General features: G+C 50.0%; 1 protein-coding gene across 1 annotated transcript in view; it reads left to right on the forward strand.

Moving 5' to 3' along the window:
* The window catches only part of PAPLN (papilin, proteoglycan like sulfated glycoprotein), a gene marked incomplete at both ends in the record, with an annotated part of 39,830 nt that extends 15,535 nt beyond the window's left edge, over positions 1-24,295 (forward strand). The window contains 23 exons of the mRNA XM_084262936.1: positions 882-1,012; positions 1,314-1,437; positions 2,153-2,233; positions 3,469-3,641; positions 4,154-4,277; positions 5,396-5,522; positions 6,228-6,293; positions 8,295-8,502; positions 10,082-10,258; positions 11,567-11,723; positions 12,289-12,375; positions 12,892-13,180; positions 13,294-13,411; positions 14,320-14,449; positions 15,637-16,285; positions 16,929-17,066; positions 17,917-18,041; positions 18,947-19,085; positions 20,496-20,633; positions 21,269-21,396; positions 21,959-22,067; positions 23,399-23,574; positions 24,120-24,295. Of these exons, the coding sequence (XP_084119062.1) occupies positions 882-1,012; positions 1,314-1,437; positions 2,153-2,233; positions 3,469-3,641; positions 4,154-4,277; positions 5,396-5,522; positions 6,228-6,293; positions 8,295-8,502; positions 10,082-10,258; positions 11,567-11,723; positions 12,289-12,375; positions 12,892-13,180; positions 13,294-13,411; positions 14,320-14,449; positions 15,637-16,285; positions 16,929-17,066; positions 17,917-18,041; positions 18,947-19,085; positions 20,496-20,633; positions 21,269-21,396; positions 21,959-22,067; positions 23,399-23,574; positions 24,120-24,295 (3,770 nt within the window). The remainder of the gene's footprint in view (positions 1-881; positions 1,013-1,313; positions 1,438-2,152; positions 2,234-3,468; positions 3,642-4,153; positions 4,278-5,395; positions 5,523-6,227; positions 6,294-8,294; positions 8,503-10,081; positions 10,259-11,566; positions 11,724-12,288; positions 12,376-12,891; positions 13,181-13,293; positions 13,412-14,319; positions 14,450-15,636; positions 16,286-16,928; positions 17,067-17,916; positions 18,042-18,946; positions 19,086-20,495; positions 20,634-21,268; positions 21,397-21,958; positions 22,068-23,398; positions 23,575-24,119) is intronic.

A 24,295-nucleotide genomic window follows, 5' to 3' on the forward strand; every position in this document is an offset into this window, starting at 1 on the left:
ACTGTTGGAGAGGGTTCAGAGGAGGCCACGAAGATGATCAGAGGGCTGGAGCACCTGCCCTACGAAGAGAGGCTGGGGGAGCTGGGCTTGTTCAGCCTGGAGAAGAGAAGGCTGCAGGGGGACCTCACTGCAGCCTTCCTGTCCCTGAAGGGAGCAGAGAAACAGGAGGGAAATCAGCTTTTTAACAGGGAAGACAATGGCAGGAAAAGGGGGATGGATTGAAGCTGAAGGAGGGAAGGTTTAAATTGGATATTAGGGGTAAGTTTTTTACAGAGAGAGTGGTGAGGTGCTGGAAGGGGCTGCCCAGAGAGGTGGTGGATGCCCCGTCCCTAGAGGTGTTCAAGGCCAGGTTGGATGGGGCCCTGGGCAGCCTTGTGTAGATCCAGGCCTGGAGGTTGGTGTCCCTGCCTGTGGCAGGGGGGTTGGAACTGTGTGATCCTTGGGGTCCCTTCCAACACAGACCAGTCTGTGATTATTCCTAGTGGTTTAACACATTATAAGGGATTAAAGTCTTGTTGGTTGGCTGTTAAGATAACAGCTCCTTTGTGTTCTGTACCAGCACTTGTTCTCAACCTAGAAAGCCTTGTGCTCCAATGGAGGAATACTAAAGAATAACCAAATATCCAGCTGGCCCAACATGCCCTGCTCCACCACTGTCCATCCAAGGTGCCTGAGGAAATGGTTGCATACAGTGAGGTTTTACCAGGGTGTTTTTCTAGCCCCCAGCACTTTGTGACCCAGAAAGTTCTTCAATATCTGCCACTTAATACCATTCCACTCATCTCTTTCTAGTCCTGTAATCTAAAACCATGCTTCTGATAGAGGAGCCTGATGAATATCATCAAGCTACTCTATAACATTTGTTTTTTCTCTCCTACCAGCACCTAATAAGTGCGAGTTAAACTGTATTCCCAAAGGAGAAAACTTCTACTACAGGCACAGGGAAGCAGTGGTAGATGGGACCACCTGTGAACCTGGCAAGCGGGACATCTGTGTGGAGGGAGCTTGTAAGGTTGGTCATCTTGTTGCTGCCTTCATTCACCATCGTGACTGTCAGTCTTCCTGCCCCTTCCCCTTGTTCTACTTGGCCATTCAAAATAGCACCAGAAAAGGAGAATAATTTGTTTTCCAAGGTTCTGAGCAGCATGTGAACGGTATTTATCTGTCTCTGAATGTGACATAGAAGGTGTCCTGACTTCCCAGACTCTCTAGATTCATGATTTCTCACTAGATCAGTCCAGCATTTGGCCATTTTTAATTTCTTTCCTTTGTCATTACAATTTATTCACATCAATGCTCCTGTGCTCTGACAGGCTGTGGGCTGTGATAACATGCTGGAATCTTCCAAGGAAGAGGACAAGTGTCTGCAGTGTGGAGGAGATGGCAGCACCTGCTATGGTGTGAAGGGCACTTTTGATGTGCCCAGCCTCCCCAAAGGTACAGAGTATTTAAGTAGTTTGGGCAGGTAAGAAACCTATACTCAGGCTCCTGCAAGGTCTGGTGGAGACATCTGCTCACATGATTGTTGTTAGGCAGGCTTGGATGTTCACTGGAGATGTCTGCATGGCATGTGGCTCTTTAGCTGATTTAGCATCAGCAAATGTATCAATGGCCTTATCCTGGCAATCCTTCCTTGGTCTCAGTTGGTGTCTTTCCTTGCTTGGTCTCCAGCAGGTGCTGTAAATGTAACATGTGAATGTAGTTTTGTATCTCCTGTCCAGTGTCTTGACAGCCCCACCGGGATTAGTGCAAAACTAGGAACAGGACTGCATCTTCTGTGCTTGGCCAATTTTGAGTAATTTCAAGATTACTACACTTGTGATCAAATCTCTCTGTGTTGGCCTCCAATATAAGACTTGATGGAATTCAAAAGAATTTAAAACCCCCAAAAAAGGTCCTTTCTCTGCCCCCCCCAGCTTACTTTTCTGAGGTGTAGTTGGAACCTTTTACCCATGAACTGAACTGTGGATGCTTTTGGGTGAAGCTATTCAGAATGCAGGTAAAGTGAGGGCTGAAAGGCTTCAGGACACTGCCAAAGAGCTCATCCAATTGTCCAGGCAACAGGAGCATCTTTGGCACAGAAGAGTGACTGTGTGGCATTCATAGATATTAAATGATCCCCTTCCTTCTTTTGTTTTGTTTTTGTTTTCAGGGTACAATCAAATCTTCATCATCCCTGTGGGAGCCACGAGCATCCAAATTAAGGAGGTTAAGCCCAGCAGGAACTTTCTGGGTAAGACTGATGTCAGAACCTGTGTTTCAGTCCATTTGGATTCCAGCCAGTGCATTAACATTTGGTTTTCAGGTACATGGGGCTTTGGGATGCTTACCTCGAGGGCTTGATAGGGCAGAGGGAAAAGCTCTCTGAAAATCATGGTCTGAATACTGAGTATCCTAGAAGTATTAGTGATGCTCAGCTCTGGCTGGCAGGTTTACTTCATTTTCTCTCCAGTGAGATCTTGCTGTTGGGTGGGGAATAAAAAGACCTGAACCATGTTCAGACTATCCACCTGGAATTTAGATGTAGTCTAGTTGATATAGCAAAATTTGGCTATGACTTCTGCTGTTTGTTTGGTGGATGTACACCCTAACTCCTCCTGTCACCTGAGTGTTTGGGATGGGATTCCCTTCCCCATAGATATCTTTTGTGCATTTGTCTGCACAACCTCAAACTCTGGACTTGCTGCAGAGGGTAACAAGGAGGGAGAAACGTCCTCACTGCTTTGTTGGCAGGGCTGAGGAAATCCCAGTGGAGAAAGCAAATACTCTTTTGCTTTCTGCCTCTTCAATTGCACGATGCTTTGGACAAGTGAGTCTGGTGGTTTTCCTTTGTAGGAAACAGGATGCAGCACCGAAGTCTTTGTCTCCTCAGTAGAATGTTCAATGAACTGGGTTGTGGTGCAGAGGGGTGTGAACCCCACACCTTAATCACAAGAGGGACATAACCTGGCATAGGCTTTGCCTCCGTGACTAACAGTGGGGAAGGGACAGTCAGGGCTGGAACATACTGGATACATTTGGTTGTACAGAAAAAAGTGCCTGGTCTGCAGCAAAGCTGGCAAGAATCACTGTCTGAACATGGAGCAGCTCCTTGCCAAAGAGCATTGTGGGGGAACAGTACTGTTGGAGGATAATAGTCTTTTTTGTTTGTTTCCTTTTCTTTTTTTGCCTCTGATGCAGGGTTGTGTGCAAACAGGAGCATCCTTGTTGAGTTCTTATGGTCCTCTTTTGATGCATGGATTTCTGCTGTGTTGGTAGATGCTGCCATATTAGGTTGTCACCACGCTTAAAGGGTTACCGTACTGATGTAAAGGAGCTGGGGTTCAAACAGCAGGGCCAAGAGCTCTGTGTATTGCCAGTACCCTGAGCATCTAGAGCAGGCCCTGACTCCTGGTATCTGGAGCCAAGTGTCCAGTTGTAGGCGTGTTACTTACTGCCTTCTCTTCTCCGGCATGTGGGTTTGTCCAGCTGTCAAGAACGTGCGAGGGGAGTACTATCTGAATGGGCACTGGACTATCAGCTTCAGCCGGGCGCTGCACATAGCCAGCACAGTGATGCACTATGACCGTGGCTTAGAGGGTGATCTGGCCCCAGAGCTCCTCCATGCCCGGGGCCCCACCACAGAACCCCTCGTCATTGAGGTAAGTGCCTGCTCCCTGCTGATGCTTGTGCTCCCTTGCATTGTGCAGTGGGAATGCATCGCTGGGGACAACATGAGGAAGAAGTGACAGGACCTGGATGGGGTTCTGGTTCTGCTGCCCAGAAAGGTGGAGGGCAAGGCTTGATGTTGGCTTCCTGCCTGTTCCCTTGAGCTCTGACTTTAAGGGAGTGAAAAGTCAGCACCAAACGAGGCTGGGGTGAGGACAGGCTCTGCTTGTTAGAGTGTGCTGCAAGTCAGGCAAGGGTACTTGCTGTTTGTTACTGAAGCAGATGGATCTTCTGTCTCTGAGAGGGATGAACACACTCTTCTCTGAAAAATAATGCTCTCCAGAGCAGCATAGAAGGTGGGGAGAAAATGCAGCCTAGAGAATAAGTGCTCCATGAACAGGAGGGAGGCAGGTCAGCTTGAACCCTTCGACATGGTGGGCAAGTGCTGTGAAGGGCAGAAGTGCTGCTGCTGCTATGTCCCTGCTTTTATCCCGTGCTTCCGCAGCTCATCAGCCAGGAGCCAAACCCAGGGGTACAGTACGAGTACCACCTGCCCGTGCAAGGACAGGCCTCTGGTTACAGCTGGAGCTACGGTTCCTGGAGTGAGTGCAGCTCCGAGTGCGGCGGAGGTAAGGGGACAGGACCTGGTCTCTGGGCTGGTGCAGGGTTTGTATCCACACTGTGAAGACAGTGGTGACTGTGTGCTGCCCTCTGGAGCTGCTTGTCATCCGTCTCCTGCTGGAAGGCAGCACCAGTATCTGTCGGGGGCAGATGAGGTTTTGTCAAGGGAGGGTCTCACATGGATTCACAACAGGACTGCGTCCCATGCCTTGTTCTGTCTTATCTTCCATGTCCTAGTCCTTAGACTTGTTACTAGGATCTGTAAAGGCTCTTCATAGGTAGCCTTTGTTTTATTTTGTTCTGCTTCAGTTCTTTACATCCTTTTCAGGCCTCTTCAACCACTTGGGAGGTCTGCTCCAAGCTGACCTGTCCCACATAACTTGAGTCACATCATTCCCCTCTACCACAGCCTGGAAGTTTCCTTCTTTTCAGGGGGACTGTCAGATGTCCTGGGCTGTCACATCATGTTCAGTTTACAAATACTTTCATGAACAAAGTTATGGCTTTGAAGCAAGCAAACAAAAAAACCCAACAAAATCCCTAACAAAACTGAAAAACTCCTAACAAATGAAAAAAACCCCAGACCTCCAGCTGAAAGTCCATCGAGTTTCTGTAAGCCTCTTCTGGTCTTCTGTGCTGTTGGCCATTTCAATAGTCTTTGCAATATTGTGGTTGTAGGAGCTGATATTGGTTTTTTTCAGTGCTCTTACCCTGTAGGATGCATGAAGAGTTGCAAGTGTTCAGTCTTCACAAGACTGACCTTCTGGGTCTAACAGGAGACCCTCAGTTCTGCTGCTGCATACTGCACACGCCATGCAAGGTTTCTTGATGAGCAGTACGTGGGTAGGGTGCTTCCTACGAGTCACAGTCCACTCGAATCACAGCACAACGCCCCTCAGTGACATGGAACTGTTCTCTCTTGCCCTTCCACTGGACTTTCACTGTGGGGATGCATCTTCCATACATACAGTGACAGACCAAGGGCTGCACCTGACTTTTCCAGGCTGGCAGGGGCAGGTGTGGACTGTGCATGAGTTTAGAAACTTGTCTTACCAACACAGGTGCATTTCAAACACAGTCCTGGGTGGCTTGTGTGAACCAAGATACTCTCTCTCTTCTTCTCCAGGCTTCCAGTCCCGCTTGGTGTTTTGTACCATAGACAATGAAATTTACCCAGACTATATGTGCAGGAATAAACCACAACCAGACAATAACAGGACATGTGGCCGTCAGACTTGTCCCCAGACAAAACGGTAAGATTTCCTTTCCTCTTCTTGACTCTGACTTCTTCCTTAGGTGCTTTTGGAGACAGGAAAAAGAATGGCACTCTTGCTATTCCTTCCCACCATAATGCTCTCCAAGGAAAGGTTTCACTTCTTAGAGAAAGCCCAAGACAAAGGATACGAGTGATAACACTGTGATGAGCGTTTCTGAGTTGCATAAGGCTTGATGTGTCCTATGTTCATTTTATAGACCAATTAAATTTGCTTTTTGGCATGTGATGGTGGAATATGGTCTTCTAGCCCATGTAGGAGATAGGAAGCATGTTATGTGTGTTTTGTTCTCTTCAACTGGAGCTAGCAAAAGCAGATTAATAGGTCAGAGCTGGTGTAATTTTGTGTCATTTTATGTCATTCCTGCATTCCCAGTGTTCTTGCCCTTAGAGAGAGCTGAACCCTGGAATCTTTTTGTCCTCTGGCATTTTCAAACCCCTTTACCCAGCCGTTTGCATCCTGTCCCTTGCTGACAGAGCCTTGAGTTGGCTCACTCAAGCATCCAGAGCAGTAACCAGAGCCTGAATTGTGCATCTCACTGATTATCTGGCGGGTGCAGTGGAGGCCTGTGAAAGTCCTGTTGTGGGTGAGAGGGCACCTGGAAGCCTGGGAACATTTCTGAATACATGGTAACCTGTAGTTACTTGCTTTAAGTTCTTTAAATCCTTTGTTCTGTATATAAAGGACTTCTTACGTGTATCTGCCACAAGCCTGGAGTCGCAGCGGAGCGCGGAGCTCTCAGATGATGAGGTAATGAGGAGGAGGAGGTTACAGAAAGCACAGAGAGGCAGCTGCTCTCTTCTGCTCTCCGTCTGGTTGCCCACTGAAGTCTGTGGAGATGTGGGGGCTTTCCACTTCAGTACTGGTGGTAGCAGTACGTGGTACTTTGCTTTTGATTCTTGCCAATGAGAATGATGGTAGAGGGTGCTGGCTGGCAGCTTTCCTTAGGTGGCTGTGTATGCTCCTGGCTCTTATGGGGCTGATATGGGGACAGCTATTTCACTGTCTGACTGCTTATCCTGGTAATAGGTTTATTCCCTGGAATCAGGGTAGAGAGGGGAAGGGATGCTCTAGAAGATTTGTTGTTTGGTTTATCAAGATATCAAAAAAAAAGAACAGAAAGTAAAAGAGCATGAGGGCTTGGGAGATTGAAACATTGGCCAGCATCCCAGAGTGCCAAGGCAAAAGCCACAGGGTTCCTCAAAAGCTCTTTCTTTGGCATGAGCCCTACAGAAAAATGCCTATGTACTGTGATGAGTACACAGATATGACAGATACAATACTTAGAGCATACGCTGAGGTGTGAGGAGTGAAAGTGACAAAAAGCAAAACAGTTGTCCTTCAGCAAGCTGCTAATAGTTTAGGACTTGCAGTGCTTTGCCCTCTGACAGTCCCAGCCTGATGATTGACTTTGGAAATGTGTCAGACAAGTGTCAGACAAGACGTCTTGACTCACAGTTGAAGGAAGCTGTAGGTGAGCCCACCGAGTTGATTCAGCCTTTCTAAAACAGCACCTTTGCTTTACAGTAGGCAGAAAAGAGTTTTGGTTTTGTTTAGGGTTTTTTTTAATCCCCACTGGAGCTTCCAAAAAACTTTGGATTGATGAAATTGTTCTGAGCCCTGCAACTACATTATGCTAAGTGGCTTCTGCTTGCTGTAGGAGCTCCCTTTCCTAAGTGTGTCTTGTTTTATGGCAAAGGGCATTGAGTTTGGGGCTGATACTTGCACCATTAACAGGGAAAATTGGTACCTTAAGAAGATGAACATGTCTTCTCTTGGCTGAGTCTGCTGTGGAATTTTTGGTAGGGTGTGAGTGTGAACTGGCTGACTGAAACTTGGTGAGGGGAGACCAGGGAAGCAGCTGGGAGGCTAAAGGAGAAAACGCAAACCACCTTCACACCCTGGCTGGGGCTTACCTGACTGCAAAGGGGAGGTAGCAGCTGACAAACAAATCACCAGGATGTTCCCCCTGCACCACCAGCGCCTTCAGACTGTGCAGCATGTTGGAGTGGAGCATCATGTCGTCCCTGAAGCCAGGTCATGTAAACTGTACTGCTGGCTACCTGGACAGCTCTGAGACACAAGAGTGGGCAAGGGCAGGGATTTTAGCATCCAAACAGTCAGATTGTTTAGTGGAAATTTCCCCTTCCATTAGCAAGGGTGTATCATTTCTGTGACAGCATCAGCAGACAAACACAGGGCAAAATATTTAAAGTTTTTGGGGTGTTTTTGTTTGTGCTGCCGTTGGAGGATTTGGCCAATGGGAGAAATAAACCAGCTTTCTACTGGCTGCCAGTAAAAAGTTCGCAAGCACTTCTGAGAGTGCCTGGCATGGTTTGCAGGCGGAGTGAGGGCTTGGCTCAGTTTTACTGTTTCTGCTAATGTCTGGAGTGCAGTGGGTCATTGGGCTGGTGTGGGTTGCTCTTCTTCTAGCTGATCTGATCTGGTTCATTTCATTTTCTTTGGTGTTCCATTCCAGGCATGACACTTTTCCAAAGCCCAGGGGGAGAAATCTTCCCCCTCTGGGAGATCACTGTACTTCCAGAGAAATGTGTGTTTTGTTGCTGGGGCTGTGTCTCTGGAGTGGGACTCGCGCTTGCACTGCCGTTTAAGCCAGCCCAAACGGGATCTCGCCTCCGCTGTTCTGCAAGGGGACATTCTCCCTGTCTGAGGCACAGCGCTGACGCCCCCTGTGCCTCTGGGCAGTTTAGCTGGGCTTACATGTGTTTGCTGGTTTCCATTGACCTGCAGGTGGAAAACTGGGGAGTGGGGATCCTGCTCGGCTACCTGTGGTGGGGGCACCCAGACTCGCTCCGTTTACTGCGTGGCATTCGATGGTCAGAGCTCCCAAGGGGTGGTGGATAGCGCTGAGTGCATGGCGTTTGCGCAGCAGCCTCACAGCAGCCAGCCCTGCAACATGAGACAGTGCGCGACCTGGAGTGCAGGGCCCTGGTCAGAGGTGAGTTTGTGCCTGGGAGGCCACTGCCTCTTGGCATGTGTTGAAGGGGAATCTGCCAAAACTTGGGGACAAAGTGCCAGGCTCTTTTTCGGGAGCTGCGAAAGGCACCTGGATAGGTGGCGTGCGGGGGCACAGTGCTTGTCCCTGCAGTCCTTTCCTCACTCCTGTCTTTTTATCAGACCCACCAGATGTGACAGTTGGCTGCATTTCTGAGTCCAGCTCAGTGAAGGCAGAGGGCAGGCATGAGAGCCACTCTCCATCCCCTGATGGTGTGCAGTGACATTCTGTCCTCCCTAAAATTAGGATCTGGAGCCTCCTGCCTGTGGTGTTTCTGTGGCCTTCGTGGTACGAGCCCTGGGCAGCAGTAGGAAGATCACAAGAGTCAGTAAGCAGGATACTCTTGAGGCACTGGTGACCTGCTGTCTGCTGTGCAGAGCTTTTCTCCATGGCACATTCCTGCTGCCTGTGTGTGTTTGTATCTCCAGGAGAGGAAACCGCTTACACAGCAGCATGCAGTGCTGTCAGCCAGGCTTTTAGAAGGCTTCTTATAGGCCAAGGGCTGAGAAAGTAAAGGTAGTGTCTGTTTAGTCCTTAACACACAAGTGAGTTTTCCTCTTTCAGAATAAGCATGTGGATGCTTGCAATGTGAGCCTTATGGTCCTGCGGTGGTACTTTGAGCGGTGCAGCAGCATAGAGTGCAACTTTGCTTAGGCATGATTGCCGAGGCTGCAGAGTCCTTCCCTCCCTCCCTCTGAGATGGGAGGACTGAATACTGACTTCAGGGTTGCAGAGTAATAGCACCACGTTTGAGGAAGGCACCAAATGTCGTGTTCTTACAAACTGATTCCGAAGTGATTCATTCCAGGGGTCTCGAAAGCGACTGCATTTCATGTACTCAGAGATAAAAGGTCACTTTAGTAAATGAGTGGCTGAAGCACAGCTGGGAAGCTCATCTAAAGTGATTCAGACTGTCCCCAAGTTAATGCTCTCTGAAAGAGACCTTGATAATTCATGGAGAAGTAGGCTGGGTTCCAGGAAACACCACTGTGAAGTTAAGAGAACATTGGAAATAACACAAACTGCTTAGCAGTACAGAAGTTGTATCGCAGCTTCACACCACAAAAATGGAGCACAAGGTCTTCAGGCAGAAGACATGAGCAATACAGGAGCATAATCTTTTTATCTTCCCTTGAATTCCTTACCTCGAGCTGAAGTTACTCAGGAGTAAATAACACGAAGTTCCAGGTTACTTCCTGCTGTTCATTGTTCTCAACATATTCTGCAGTATTGATATTTTTCCCAAAATAACACTCCATGTCTTCTTTGGTGGAGATCAAAAGAAATCATGTGACTAGGCTAAAATCATCCAGTGTGCTGCAGATCTCTCAGTCCCCCTCCACCACACCTTATTGTCTCTTCTAGGACATAACTACTCCTCTAACTCTCCCACCCCAGAAGATGATTTTAATGATGGTTGGTGGTTTTAGGCATGGTGTCTACTCCAACATTAGGGAGCACAGCCTGGAAATGCAAGTGGAAACCAGGTGCTTCCTTGTAATTGTTGTCCCCCTTTGTGCAGTGCTCAGCCAGCTGTGGGGAAGGGGTCCAGACCCGGACTGTCACCTGCAGAACGCAGCAGGGTGCTCAGGCTCAGGACTTTGCTTGCCTAATGGAGCCAAAGCCATCAGCCACCCAGCCCTGCCTTAAGGAGAACTGCATCCAGGAAATTGGCTGGCACGTTGGAGACTGGGGCCTGGTGAGCACCATACCTTCATGGTTTGGAAATAACTGGCTGTATCTGCTGCTGTGCCTCTCACAAGCAAGCTTTGATGCGTGGAGTCTGCACGTTGGCTGAGGCTGGGAGTATGTGCTGTTTCATTACCAGGCCCTTGGCTCACGGTTGCATTGTAACTGGCACTAGTAACGCTCTGGTTAATCTCCTGCCTGCTCTGTATGCAGCTGCTGCAAAAATAAAGCCTTTGGGGGGAGGGGGGCGGGAGGGAAGGGAGACCGTAGTTTCAGTGACAGTAGCAAAATGCAGCCAATAAGCTGAAATGATCCACTCTTGCTGCTTTTTCCCAAATCTTTGCTCTGTGGCTGTGAACAGTTCTGGCTGAGCATAGCTTAGAATTCTGGGCTCAAGGACTGGTCATTGCATCTGGTGAGATGGTTTGATGTGTATTTTTGTAATTGTCCAGATGAACTGTGCTTCAGCTGGGTTAGTTTTGTCTTTATGGACAGAGCCAGACTCTGTTCTACCTGGGAAAAGTGCTGGGAGGAGGAGATACAGGGGTAGATCTAGTGCATCAGCTGATTTCCACATACATTTTCCCTCTGTGCTGGTCAGACCAGCTTGTTCTGAGTTAAAACATACTACAACACCTGGTTCTTCATAAGAAGTGGGGCAAGTTTTAATAACAGCTAAGTAAGTTGCATTCCTTAATCTGATCTTTCCTGGCCCCTGACTTTCCAATATCAGAAGGGCTCCTACCTGCACATGAGTAAGAGAGAGAAATACTCTTCCCACGTTTGTAGAGCTTGCCATAAGCAGGTGGGTTATGCAGATATCTCATCCTCTCTCTTCCCCTGAGCTGCTGCTCACTCCTCCCTCTTCATCCACAGCTTCCAGTGGGAAGATCTCCAGTTAGCTGCTTACAAGGAAGCCACCAGTTTGCTTTCCCATTTGTTGTTCTTAAATGAATCATTCAAAACTGCCCCTCTCACAGCTGGTGGATCCCCAAGGTATTGAGATGCCTTCAGGCCAGGCTGAAACACTTCAGTCCAGCTCTGTGCCAGACCGCTGTGGGTAACAGCAGATCATCTGGATGTTACAGGCTCAGAGCCTAATGCTTCAGGGCGGAGTGTGACATTTGGTCAAATGATTTAAAGTATGGTTTTCTAATTGTTGGGATGAATCCAGCTGAAGCATTGCTTGCTTACTCTTGGTGGAGGAAGCTGTGCTCAGCCTGCAGCTAATCATGCAGCTGTTTCACACTTCTGGTCTGTGAGATTTCTGCATTTGGCCTCTTGCTGCCTGCTCACTTGCCTTCTCTCTGTGCCCAAGTGTTCCAAGAGCTGCAATTCAGGCATCCGGACACGCCAAGTCATCTGTGCTGACGGCGACTCCAAATCCTACAGTCCTGAGACGTGCAAAGCCATCCAGCCACAGAAACCAGCCACCCTGGGTAGTTGCAACGTGCAGCCCTGCTACCTGCCACAGCGTGAGTGGTATTGCTGCACACCTAGCTTTTCCTAAGATGCTTTTGCTTAGGAGTAGAAGTTCCCAGCTCTGTACCAGCTCAGGTTCTCTGCCTGGCTCCATCCTGTGCATTGGTGTTCTGTGTGCATGGCCATGGCATCTCCAGAGTCCCAGTACCTGGGCTGTTTGAGATGCATGTAGGCTTGGGAACAACGCTTATGCGTGTCCATTTTGAATTCGGTGTTCTGTGATGGCTCTGTCCCAGTGTGTGCTGCAGACTGGGACTCTCCATCAAGAAGGATGGCAACCTGGGCTAAGATCAGCTATTAAGGAGGCACAACTGCTCAGAAGATTTTGCTTGGTGTGTGTCTAGTCTTCGTGCCAGAGCTGAAACGCTGACCTCTGTCTGTCTGCCTGCTCACCACAGGTCGCTATCCTGACAGCCTAATTGAATCCTATTGCTGCTCAGCAGCTGTTCCAGGAGAAGAGAAACATTTTCATTGACTTCAGGCTCCTATTGGCTCCTGGATTCATAGGATGTAGAGCTGAACTATCTGCACTTATTTTGTCTATGTCTCTATCTGCAGAGGTCCCCAGTATGCAGGACACTATGGGATACGATGTCACTCGCCAGTCCTCACTGACACGTTACAACCCCAACAGCCCTGCCACAGGTTTGGAAGAATTTTGTTAGTTTGGGTTTTTGGTGATGGTGGGCTTGAGACAGGTTGTAGTAAGGGAAAAGTTGCTCCTTCATTTCTCTTGTTCACTCCGTGGGCTTCTAGAAATCTGTGGAGCCAGGGACAAAACATAGATTCTTTTCCACAACAGTGAGCAGTACCTGCATCTGGCCACACAGAAGACACTGTACTGTATACAGATCCCAGGCTCTGACAGCACGACTGAAGTGCAGGCTGAGAAATGCTGTCCAAAGCAGATCATAGGAAGGAGAAAGGATCATGTGAGGGGACCACAGTAATGTGCCAGGTGGTTTCTCATGGGACAAGAGGAAGAATGGTCAGGGCAGACAGCCAAATCCAGAAAAGTAGGCCAGAAGACACACCTTCAGGTGAAATCCTGATACGGAAAAGCCTGCCCTGTAGCCTGGGGCAAGTGAAAAAGAGCAGAGATGGGGAAAACTGACCAGATTTTGTTGCTTACCTACACGCTTTAAGGAGTTCTCTCCACAGATTCTGGTGATGAAAGGATGTTCCCTGGGAGCTCTGTGATTCATAGTAACTCAGGGAATCACCACATCCCATCCACCAAGGACCGTGGCATCAACTTGTCGCCTGTTCACTGGGAATCCCAACCACGCTCACCAGGTTCCCATCAGCTCAACCTCTCTCAGGACCCTACTGCAGGGACAGGCTCTCAGGACTGTCACCAGAGCCCACATGGCTGCTGTCCGGATGGGCACACTGCGGCCCTGGGCCCTTTGGGGAGAGGCTGTTCCTTCAGCACTTGTCACCAAAACAGGTAGCTGGAAGTACTTTTTGCCTTTCCTGGGGGTTACAGAAGTTTACAGGCTGTGCCTGTTGAGCCAGGTACAGGTCAGGTATTGCTGCAGCCCTTGTGCCTTCTGCCTGTAGGTATGGATGCTGTCCTGATGGAGTATCGGCTGCCCAGGGACCAAACAACCTAGGATGCCCACAACATTACGATGATGTTCTTGTAAGCAGAAACCAGCCCACTGCAGCTGCTCCAACAGTAAGAACAAACCCCTTTTGTGTTGTAGGCATCTATCGGATACAGAGGTTCAGATTTGACATTGGTGTCTCACATTGTGGGTTTCTGTTGTGCTTTATCTCTGTCAGTAATGCTGGAGACCAACACTCCATGCATAGCATCAAGCCCTTTGGCCCACCTCACTCCTCTTCAGTTTGGGGCATCTTACTTGTGATCCTCTGTAAGCAGGGGGCAGTGTGGGTGCTTGGGGGATGCCTGAGAGATAGAAGACCATAGTCAGAATCACTTGAGTTGGAAGAGACCTTCAAGATCATAGAGTCCAACCACAGCCTAACCCTGCCTAGTCCATCTCTAGACCATATCCTCAAGCACAGCATCTACACACCTTTTAAATCCTTTCAGGGATGGTGACTCCACCACTTCCCTGGGCAGCCTGTTCCAGTGCTTGACAACCCTTTCAGTAAATAAATTCTTCCTGATCTCTAACCTAAATCTCCCCTGGGGCAATTGGAAACCATTTCCTCTCCTATCACTTCTTATGAGAGAAGAGACCAACCCCCACCATGTTTTCACCAAAATGGGGAAAACATGGCCACCATTTATTGCCTCTGTCAACTCTGCAGATTAAGGGCAAAATAGTCCAGGAGGTAATTCCTCCCATAGCTTAGGGTACTTGGTGGAGCACACTGAAAAATCTGTCCTGTGGCTGAGCTGGTTAGGTCTGTCTTGCAGAAAAGTGCAGCCCTGGCTCCTGGCTGGCAATCAGGTTTCCCACCCTCTTCCAGTACGGAAGCCTCCAGGAGGCACACAAATCGCAGTTCCTCTAACATCTGGCCTTCTGCAGCAAACAGCTTGGACACGCTGCCTCACATGTGCTACTGTCCTCATGTCTGCATGGTAACGTTTGGTTTTCCATTCCTGTCTCTAAGGCAAGCCAGGCCTTGTCCCAGCAGCACCCCTCGGGCGAGTGCCGCGGTTCCATGTACGGCTGCTGTTTTGACAATGTTGCTTCAGCTTCAGGCCCTCAAGGGGAAGGATGTCTCAATAGGCCCAACGACCGTAAGTGACGCTTCAGCTTTTTGGTTTAGAGATATAGGAAGAGTCCTACAGAATCCGGTAGTGTCTGGAAGCTGCCTGTGTAGAGGCTCTGCTCTCTGTGAAATGTGGCAAATTATCTCTTTGAGAAGAAATTCTGCCTGGTGGCTGGGGCAGGGGAAGCTTGGAGGGCACGTAGGAAAGCAACCAGATGATTTAGTTGTGTCAGCTACCACAGGTACTCTTGCTATCCTCTGCTGATAGTTAGATGTGTGCTTGTGTGATCTCTCTCAGTCTGTAGGACTTCTGGAGAGCTGTTTGTCCCTGAGAGGACACCCTGGTCCAAGCTGGAGTCCCCCAAATTAGTTAAGTGGGTTTAGGAGAATTAGGACCTGTCTGAGGAATCGATGCCATGCTTAGCCTTCAGACAGCCCATGGACAGGGGTGGAATGAGAGCTACAGCTAAGGATGGAGGTGTTGCTCAGGGCTACATGGATGCTTTTGGGCAGCAGAGTTCACTACAGTGCCTGACTGTACTGTGAGGGCACTGGAGCTGCTGGGCAAAAGTCCCTCTGCTCCTTCAGGTCCTTTATATCCTCTGCAGAACTGTTGCTTCAGCATTGCCTGCTGCAGCACAGAAATTGCTAGGTGACCAGCCCTGTGGGGCTGCTGTGCAGAAAGGGAGAGTTCACTGGGTCCTCTCTGCTCAACCACAGCTTAGTAAAAGACCCCTCGGTTGGAGCCCCCATTTGGTGTCTGTCAGCATGTGGCTGTGATACCCATGACTCGGAGCACAGGGCTCCATTTGTAGACACGTTGGGCTGTGCTCCTGTGGAGGGGACTTCTGCAATGCATGAGGCTTCACAACTGGGTCTAATTTGCTTGCTTTGTGGGCTGGAAATGTGCCAACAGCAGCCAAATGCCCCTTGCAGAGGAGGAAGCTCCAGAACCTTGCAGCTGCATGGTTCCTCAAGAAAGCCCACAGAGCATCCATCTAGTATCTAGATTCAGAAATGTACCTGAGGTGGGTTCTCCTTCCACTGGTGGCAAAACTGGGGCAGAAAGAAACATATGAGCACTTCAGCGTCTTGCTTTCCCACCTGCCCTCTGCATACAAGGCCCATCAAATCATCTGGATGGGTGGCTTGAATCACCCAGACCTTTGTGCATGAAGAGCCTCACATCTCCCTCTGTTCCACTCTTTCTGTTAGCGTACCCTGTGGTGTGCCTGCTGCCCAGTGCCCACGGTCCCTGCGCCAACTGGACCACTCGCTGGTACTTCGTGACTGTGGTTGGCAAGTGCAACCGGTTTTGGTATGGCGGCTGCCATGGCAATAAAAACAGCTTTGCCTCAGAGGAGGAGTGTATGAGAGTGTGCCACAACCCTGGTGGGATTAGGCCTGTGGAGCACCAGCCCTCCTCTGGCACAGGAGCCCCGCAACGCCAGCACGCCGGCTCCCATTCTCATACAGGGGATACTCGGAGTCAGCAGCGGCCAGCCCTGCGAGCATCTGCAAGTCGCAGTCAAGAGGGCAGAGCCCATGGGGCTTCACACCCCATGCAAGACAGCCACAGGCAGGACAGCCGGAGGAGCGAGGTGCTGGCAGAGTCTTTGCCAAGGACTGGTGTGCTGGAGAGCCCACACTGGGGCACCCAGAACAGCAGACTGGAGCGCCCAAGCCAGCTGCATGTGTGGGACACAGCAGTGTCCCGGCCCTCGGAGGGGCAGAGCGGGGCCCAGCAGGTGCTGCCCTGGGAAGGCAAGCGGTGGCACGAGGCTGTCGGAGAGGATGTTTCCATGACAGAGGGATTTGGGCACCAGGTCTCTGCAGACTCATTCTCAGCGCGGGCTCTGCACAGGTGATGATTTGTTTTATGCCCTCCCCCCAGCCCCGTTCTATCGGCAAATTGTGAAGCACCAGTGCAGCTTCCCCTGGAGTGAAAACATTGGCCTAGCTGGGACCAGCTAACTGGGAACACCGCACAAGGCATTGGCTGCACATGTGGCCCATCGGTTAATTGAGTTATTCAGGCCCTAGAGTGACCTGCTGTCTCTTTCCTTGTGCTCTTCCTGCTTTCTGGCAGCACTGGAAGTACGGTGTGTGAAAAGACTGCAGGATCCTGGGGTCTTTGTCTGGGAGGCTTTCTTATACTGTAAATGAGAATCCAGAGATGTTTCCCTTGTTCTGACCAACAAATTCAGCTCACGCTCCGACTTCAGAGCCTTTATCTTGGCACTGCGTGGAGCAGCAGCAGGTAGTTCTAGAGAAGACTTTTAAGATGCAGGGTTTGGGTCAGGATCCAAGGCAGTTTCACTCTGAAAATCAGAACTGCAAAGTGCTAGATCGAGTTCCTTCACTGGAGAGGGGTGGTAGGACTCTCTCTTCCTGGAGATACTGTAGCATTCAGTCTGCACAGGGAAGCCTTTGCCATGTAAGGGAGAGCTTCACATTAGAGGAAAGGAAAGCAGCAGAGGTGCCAATGGAATCACTTTTTCTTTCAGAGCCGTCCTGGAGGAAGCCAAGCCCTCTGTTCTGACAGCAGCTGTGGGACAAAATGTCCAGCTGGTCTGCAAGAGAGGCACGTCCCCCTTCTCCAGAGTAGAATGGAAGAAAGACAACCGACCCATCTCCTCTGACAGGTGAGTTCAGCTCCCTCCATTGCAGAGCAGGTGGACTTCTTGCTGGCCAGAGCGCCAGATAGGCTTGTCTGCTTTCTTTGTAATATTGCTGTTAACACTCCTAAAAACCCTGCCAAACCCAGGGGCCAGTAAGCAAACCAGTCCATGTGTTGACCTGAGAGGACAAACTATCCACCTGGTCCGTGCACAGCAAAAACAGATAGAGCCTGCAGTAGTATTGAGGGGCGGGCTAGTGTTACGGGGAGAAGAGGTGCTGTCTCAGAACAAGGCACTGATGGAAGCTGATGAGGACAGCAATGCAGAAAAGTGTCATCTCTGTTGGATTCATCTTAGGGCAGCGCTAACTCAGCAGTCCAGGGGGAAGCCAAGTATTTCAGTGTTCCTCCAGGTGGAAGTTTGTAGCTCTCCTAACTAAGATAGATTTCTAAAAACCAAACTACTTTCAAAGCCTGTTTCTGCTGGTGAGTCTGTTTCCAGCAACAGTTTTTTCATAACACAAAGCCGGTCGCTTTGTGTTATGAAATCCCAGTTAAGAAAAGCCCAGTTCTGCTTTTCTGTTTGCTAGGGCTCAAGCTCCTGCCTGGAAGGGTAGTTTGCTTCCCAATGGGAGAGGGTTGCTGAAAGCAGTTCCCTGTTTTCCCATCTCATTTTCCTCTCTGTTCCTGACCTTTCTGCAGCACTTATTTCCCCTGCCTGTGACCCCTCTGTGGTCAACAGGGTTTTGTTTTTCCCCAGGGTGGGGAGGGCACTGTGTGGTGGTTTATGTAACGTCAGCATGAAGGGCTGCTCTGCCCTGGCCCATTGCTGTCCGTGTCCAGGCAGAGGTGATTAACTCTTGCTCCTGTTGCAGGCACACCTACCAGTCTGACAGCTCCTTAGTGATCAGCCATGTCAAACCAGAGGATGCTGGGACTTATACATGCCTCATTTCTGACTGGAGGACGGAGAGCCGACAGATTCAGTTACGAATTATAGGTGACTTACTTATCTTCCATTTAGGACCAGAGAGGTACCTTAGGACTCCTCATTAATGGTTACTGATGACAGAAGCTATAAAGCCAGCTGCACGAAAACCTCTTCTGCTGTAGCACTGTGCTAGCAGCATTGCCTTTGCTCCATGGCAATGGTGTCCCAAGAGCGAGTTGAAGCAGTCAGTCTCCCCCACTGTGCCAAGAGGGGGTGTGGAGGCAGCAGGGCTTTTGCTGTTGCCTCGTGATAAAACTTTAGCCCTAAAGCGCTTCTTTGCCCACAGTGTCGCCCCATACCTTGAGTTGTGGCTTGCAGGTAAGCTGCCCCATTTCCAGCACAGTGGGTGCACCTTCTTCCCTGACTGCCACCGTCCGCTGTCTCGTCCCAGAAAGGAGCCTCCAGAAGAGGGTTCTTCTGAGGTTTCTTGGGTTTGCCATCTCACACTACAATGTGACCAGTCTGCTATAGCTGGTGCACTTAGTTGTGTGTTTTACCCCAACAAGTCCTGCTGGGTAACAGATTCCCTGTTCTGAAAAACAGGTCTTCTTTAAGAAAAAAAAGTTAAAAAAAAAATATGAAAGACTAGTCTCGAAAGATGGGCCAGCAAGGCATCCCATGCCCTGCATTCCCTGAAGCGTACTTTGTCACAGCAGTGGCACGTGGGGCAGAAGGCACTGTGGCCTGAGGGATGGTGCAACATACTCATTGACAGGGAAAGGAGTCTAAATTTGCTCGCCCACCGGTCTGTGACTCTCGTTAGTAGACAGTGCAGGCTTACTGCACTAGTCAGCCAGGAAGCAGATGGCTGAAGGGCTCTCTGGCTCTGGTTCAGCAAGCTCACAGAAACCCTACGCGAGAGGTCATGGTAAGAAGGGTTCTTTTATTCACACATGGCATTCTGTTTTGAATAGAGTACCAGAGCCTTGTTCTGGCAGAGGGTGAGAGAGGTCGGGTCCTTCACAAGGAAAACCAGCAGCCTCGAGAGCGATCCAGAAGCAGGGAGCTTGTACAGGCAGCTGGTGCCTCTGGGCATCAGCAATCCACATACAGGTACGGTCACACGCAGCAACGGTTTGTCCGCCACGTCCAGCTGATGAACCATATGGCATCTCGTCATGTAGAAGGGCTAAAGATTGGAAAGGTCCTGGGTCAGCTGTTCTGGGGAACGGTTGGGAAACGAGCAGTACTGAGCTGCTGACAACAGGAACGGGCGAAGATCCCGATCACAGGGAGTCTTCTGTCCTCCCCTAGGGTCTCTTGAAAGGAGGATAATCAGAGCAAAGGCACGCAGGGAGGCTGACAGCAGAGGAACTGTGCTCAAACAGCAGTAGAAATATCAGGGGCAGCATCCTTAGCTGCTCAAGTTCACGTAGGCAGAAAGAGAAACCTGTTCTGGAATGGGAACTGCTGAACTAGCACAAAGGAGACATACCTATATTTAAAAAAGCTCCTGTTACTTTAGCCCTCACCCATTTATTTTAAATATTTTGTGAACAAACCAATTTGGCTCAAAAATAATCTCCTTGTGTACTGGGTGACATATTTTGCAGCTCCTTGCATGTTTCTGGCCCCACAGAAATAAAAGGGTACAAAGTATTTTTGCTTTAAATGCAGCGTGTTGGGGAGCAGATTAAATGGGACCGTGCTCTGATCCCTCCCTCCCTTTGAGTTTGCAGCCTAAAACCCAGCCAATTTGCTGAACTCCCCAGCAACCTCCTTAGCTGCTTCTGCCTAAAAGCAGAAAGAAGTGATTCATTGAGTTAAGAGCATTGAATTAAGGCTCTTTGGTTTTGTTTTTTGAGATCAAGAATTCAGGTCAGAGGATGGGGGTGGGGGAAATGATGTTTTATGTGACTCTGGGAACATCAAGGTTTAGTTCTCTTCTAAAATGTTGTTTAGCTGTAGTTACAAGGGAGCGAAGACCACGAGGAGATGAGTGTTGTGAGAGCCTGACCTCAGCCTTTCCGCTGCACAAAGTGGATGGTCAGCTCCTGGGCCTTTGCCTGCAGTCAGGTGATTGTGATGGGGTCTTCACACCCCAAAAAGTAATCTGCTCACTTCTGCATGCCAGGCAAGCACCTCGGGGGAAGCTCACTTGGTGCCTTGTTCAGGACTCTCTACCATTTGCCATGTGCTCATGTTGTTGACACTTCCCAGGCTGTTATCCAGAGGGATGCTGTAAGAAATGGGGTTGCTGTCTCCAAAGGGTCAAGCTGGCTGGCAGGGGTACAGCACCGAGTTATGCTGCACTGGAGCGGGATTTGGTGGAGGCTGCTCTTTTCCAAGCGTTGTGAGTGAACATTGGTGATGGCAAGAGTCAGAGCTGTGACGGGAGCACAGAGACTGCCCCGTACCATTGGAGGCAAAAAATAAAGCTTGTGATTGCAAAGGCCTTGATCTGAAGTCCAATGTTAAGCAATGGGCTTTCTGCAACTCCTGCTGTGCTTGTGGACTTTACAGATTGAGAATGGATAAGAGCGAGCCCTCAGTAGTGGAGGCACGCGTCGGAGAGAGAGTCAGACTGCCCTGCACAGTGGAAGCATCGCCGGCTCTCACCATTGAGTGGCAGAAGGATGGGCAGCCCCTCTCCTCTCCCAGGTGAGCTCCCAGATAGCTTCACCGTACCCACATACCCACCTCCTTGTGGAGGAGAGCCTCTGCCATGCCTTCTCTGTCTCCTTCCTGAGAGAATGGAGCTGTTGGCTGCATGGCTAGGGCCTGTCGCCTGATGCTGGCCAGCTTCCTCCATTGGTGCCAGACAGTGCTGCCTGGCTGCCCAAGCCTCCCTTGCACTTCAAAGCCTGAACACTGAACCCTCCGGTGAGCAGCTGTGATACTGGGTCTACTAATGAGCCAAAGCTGAAATTTGTTCATCTATGAGATTAGCAGAAGGCAAGCAAACGTGCCAAAACCCGTCTGGTCTGTCAGCCCGGGCAGAGGTTCGCAGCAAAGACAGAAATCGGGGTGTCTGAACTTGCACAGCTACTGGTGCTGCTCCCCTGCAGCTCCCCTTGCCCCTCTGCTCCCAGAAGCCCACCTTAGCAGTGAGCTTTTCCAGAGCCTTTTTCTTGGGACTTGAGAACCAGGGCTTGCATTGCAGGTTGAACTGAGCTGTTCCTAAACCTTTGCTCAGTGTTACTGTGCGTGAGACTCAGCTTCGGCTCTGGTGTCTTGGAGCCCCATCCTGATCCAAGCACCGGCTGAGGGGCTTTCTTGTCTGTCTTGCTCCCCAGACACAGGCAGCAGCCAGACGGCGCCCTGGTGATCAGCCTGGTCAGCTCTGAAGACATCGGCTTCTTTACCTGCATTGCCTCGAACGGACGTGACCAGGACCAGCGCCAAGTCCTGTTCCGACCTCTAGGTACTGGGTGGGTGCAGGCATGTGTGACATGTCTGTCCACGGTCACGCATGTGCACACGGGTGGGAAGCAGGCAGGGCTGGGCGGTGCAGGTTTCTTGTCTCGTGGCTGCACACCTAATGTTTAACAGGCAGTTTGGAGGCAAGGGAAGAGTGAGTCGGTCTACCCAGTGGTGGTCTGTGCGTGTTTCAGAACATGGTACTCCAGGCAGATGGAGAGAGGGACTAAGAGCACAATAACAGCCACTCTCGGGGCCATGTTCCTGGGACACTGCTGGGTGGAATGGGTGCTGGAGCAAGAGGAACTAAGATGGTTCTTTGGCGCGTGTGATATTTGTGTCCAGCTGGAGGAAAAAGCTCTTCAAGGCTTTTGCTTATTGTCTTTGCTTGGGCCAAAGCCCTTAGGAAATCCACAGTGCCATAGCTCCAAATGTGTCATTTCAAGGCTTAGGGGCTTGCAGGTCATCACAGTTTATGTTGGATTTTTCCCATGAGGGAATGCTCCTACCACCCGCAGCAGAGTGGCACTGTCTATCTGCTAGTGACCATTTCCCTTCTGGTCTAGGAGAGCTGAGGATCACCGGTCTTCTGCCGAGCATCGTGGTACCTGAGGGAGGAACCGCTCAGCTTCACTGTACAGTGACTGGCAGCAATGTGAATATAAGGTGGTCAAGGTGAGCAAAAATCAGACAGGACTTCCCTTTGCTTCTCTTCCTGAACCTCACCACTTGCTCTCCAAACAGTAACACAGGGTGCTTGCCAGGTAAAAGACACCCAGTTATGAGAGTCCACTACACTTTCCTAATAACTTGCCTGTTAAAAATCCTGGACAAGATCCCTGTGGGATGTAGGGGTCACCAGGTTCATGTTCCAGCCAAATGAGGAGGCAAGGTTAAGACTTCCCAGAGTTCAGAAGGGCTGTGTGCTGGAAAGCTTGTCACTTTACAGCAGCAGAAACTAAAGCGAGTAACTGGAGGAAGACCTCTAGTTGGCTTTATAAAACTCCCTCTGCCCAACCCAAGCAAACATTTTAGCCCCTGCAAGAACAGGAGTTTTTCTCCCAGCTCCCTGCTGGGAAGTTCTCTCCCTCTACTGTCAAGTGGGAGCAAAGGAGAATTTAAAGTGTCTTAATAGAGGTAAAGGAAAAGCTGTCCCCTCTTCTCTTGATGGCTTACAGTGAAACTGGATTCGTGCAAGTGTTCGGTGAGTATTTGGTTCCCTCTTTGAAACTAATCAGTTCTGGTTTGGAGCCTTCTTGCAAAGGCTCCAGGGAGATGGGCTGGTCATTGTTTATGTCCCTCTACTCCAAGGGGTAGGACTGAAGCAGGCCAGCTCACAAAGGGCTTTTCTTCCATGCCACAGTTTGGTATTTGAGTTAACAAAACGATGCAAGATTCCGAGGCTGAACGGAACCCTTTTCAGCGAAACAAATTTCATTTCCCTGGTAACTGGGAGTTCATAATTCAGGCAGTTTTCCTACTGGGCACAGAGTATTCCAGGAGGAACAGAACAGAACAGACACAATCTTGCTGGTATATTAAACGTGGTGGGGGTTTTTTTGAACAAGCTTTTAAGGGAGAGGAAAGAGGGTGCATTGCTCATTACCACCTGGTATGTTCCTTAAGCAATATGCGCTGCTACCAGTGCCAGCCAAACAAGCACTGCCAGACCACAATCCAGAGAGAGGGAAAGGCACCCTGGATTTTCCCTTGGTTCCTCAAACCTCAAAAATGTGTAATAGTGGAAAGGGCAATGGGTTTCTGCAGAGCAGGCAGCTAGCTACCTCCCACGCAGACAGTGGGCTAACGGATGTAGACTCACTCAGGCTCCTGGTACTACTCGTCTGTAGAGCTGGGTTGTAAGAGAATAACATTTCTTCTTCCTTCCTGCTGAATTTGTAAGAATTCACCCCTTTTCAGAGAGCATCAGTTCCCAAAGAACACAGAGAGGTCCTTACCCCCCCTTCCTGGGTGGGAATAACGGTACGAAATGTTTTTCGCCACAGGAACGGAGTCCCCATGCGGGCAGATGGCCACCACATCCACCTGTCCCAGGATGGAAGCCTGACTATAACCAATGTTCAGGATGCTGACGAGGGATCCTACACGTGCAGCGCCTACAGCAGCAGCAACTCCGTCAGTGCCAGCACGGAAGTGAAAGTTCTGAGGAGCAGGCCCCGCTGTGAGTACAACCCGTCCTCCCTGCTTCACCCAGTACCGTGCCTGCCTCTTGGCTGCTGTCACGAGTCTGTCCATTGTGTGTGTCCATCCACCGCCGACCACTGGCTTTGGGGAGCAGCTGGGCACCCTGGGCTGTGCTACCCGAGGAGTCCTGCTTTCCCTGGGCAGAAAAGCGGGATGGTGGAAGCACGTCCCCCCTCCACCAAGGAGCCAAATTAACTTCCTGAGGCCAAAATGTCATAGTTGCTTGACTAAGTAGTTGGCTGCAAGATTCATATTTGGACTCTGGACACCGTCCAGCTGGCTTAACAAAGGGTGCAGAGTGGTCTGTCCTTGGGAGATCAGGCCCAGAAGCTACATTCCCCTCCTGTGAGAGGTGTGTCGCTTTAGTTACTTTAGTCCAGCATCAAAGATGAGAGAGAATGTTAAAACAATCCCCTTAGAACTGGCAGAGGGTAAAACCATGCTCTATCTTTTGGGAGGGAAACAAAAGCAGAGGATAAGCTGTAGGTATTTACAGCTCCTTCACCTTTTGCTTGGCTGCAGCTACCACGAATCACGTTGTAGACCTGAGCAGGGACTGCGTGGACCAGCCACACCTGGCCAACTGTGACCTGATCGTGCAGGCCCAGCTCTGCAGTAACGAATACTACTCCAGCTTCTGCTGCGCCAGCTGCTCTCGCTATGCACCGCAGGCCAGCCCTGCCCACAGCCGTGGGTGA

Source organism: Gallinula chloropus (genome assembly GCF_964237585.1).
Source record: "Gallinula chloropus genome assembly, chromosome: 4".
Taxonomy (NCBI): domain Eukaryota; kingdom Metazoa; phylum Chordata; class Aves; order Gruiformes; family Rallidae; genus Gallinula; species Gallinula chloropus.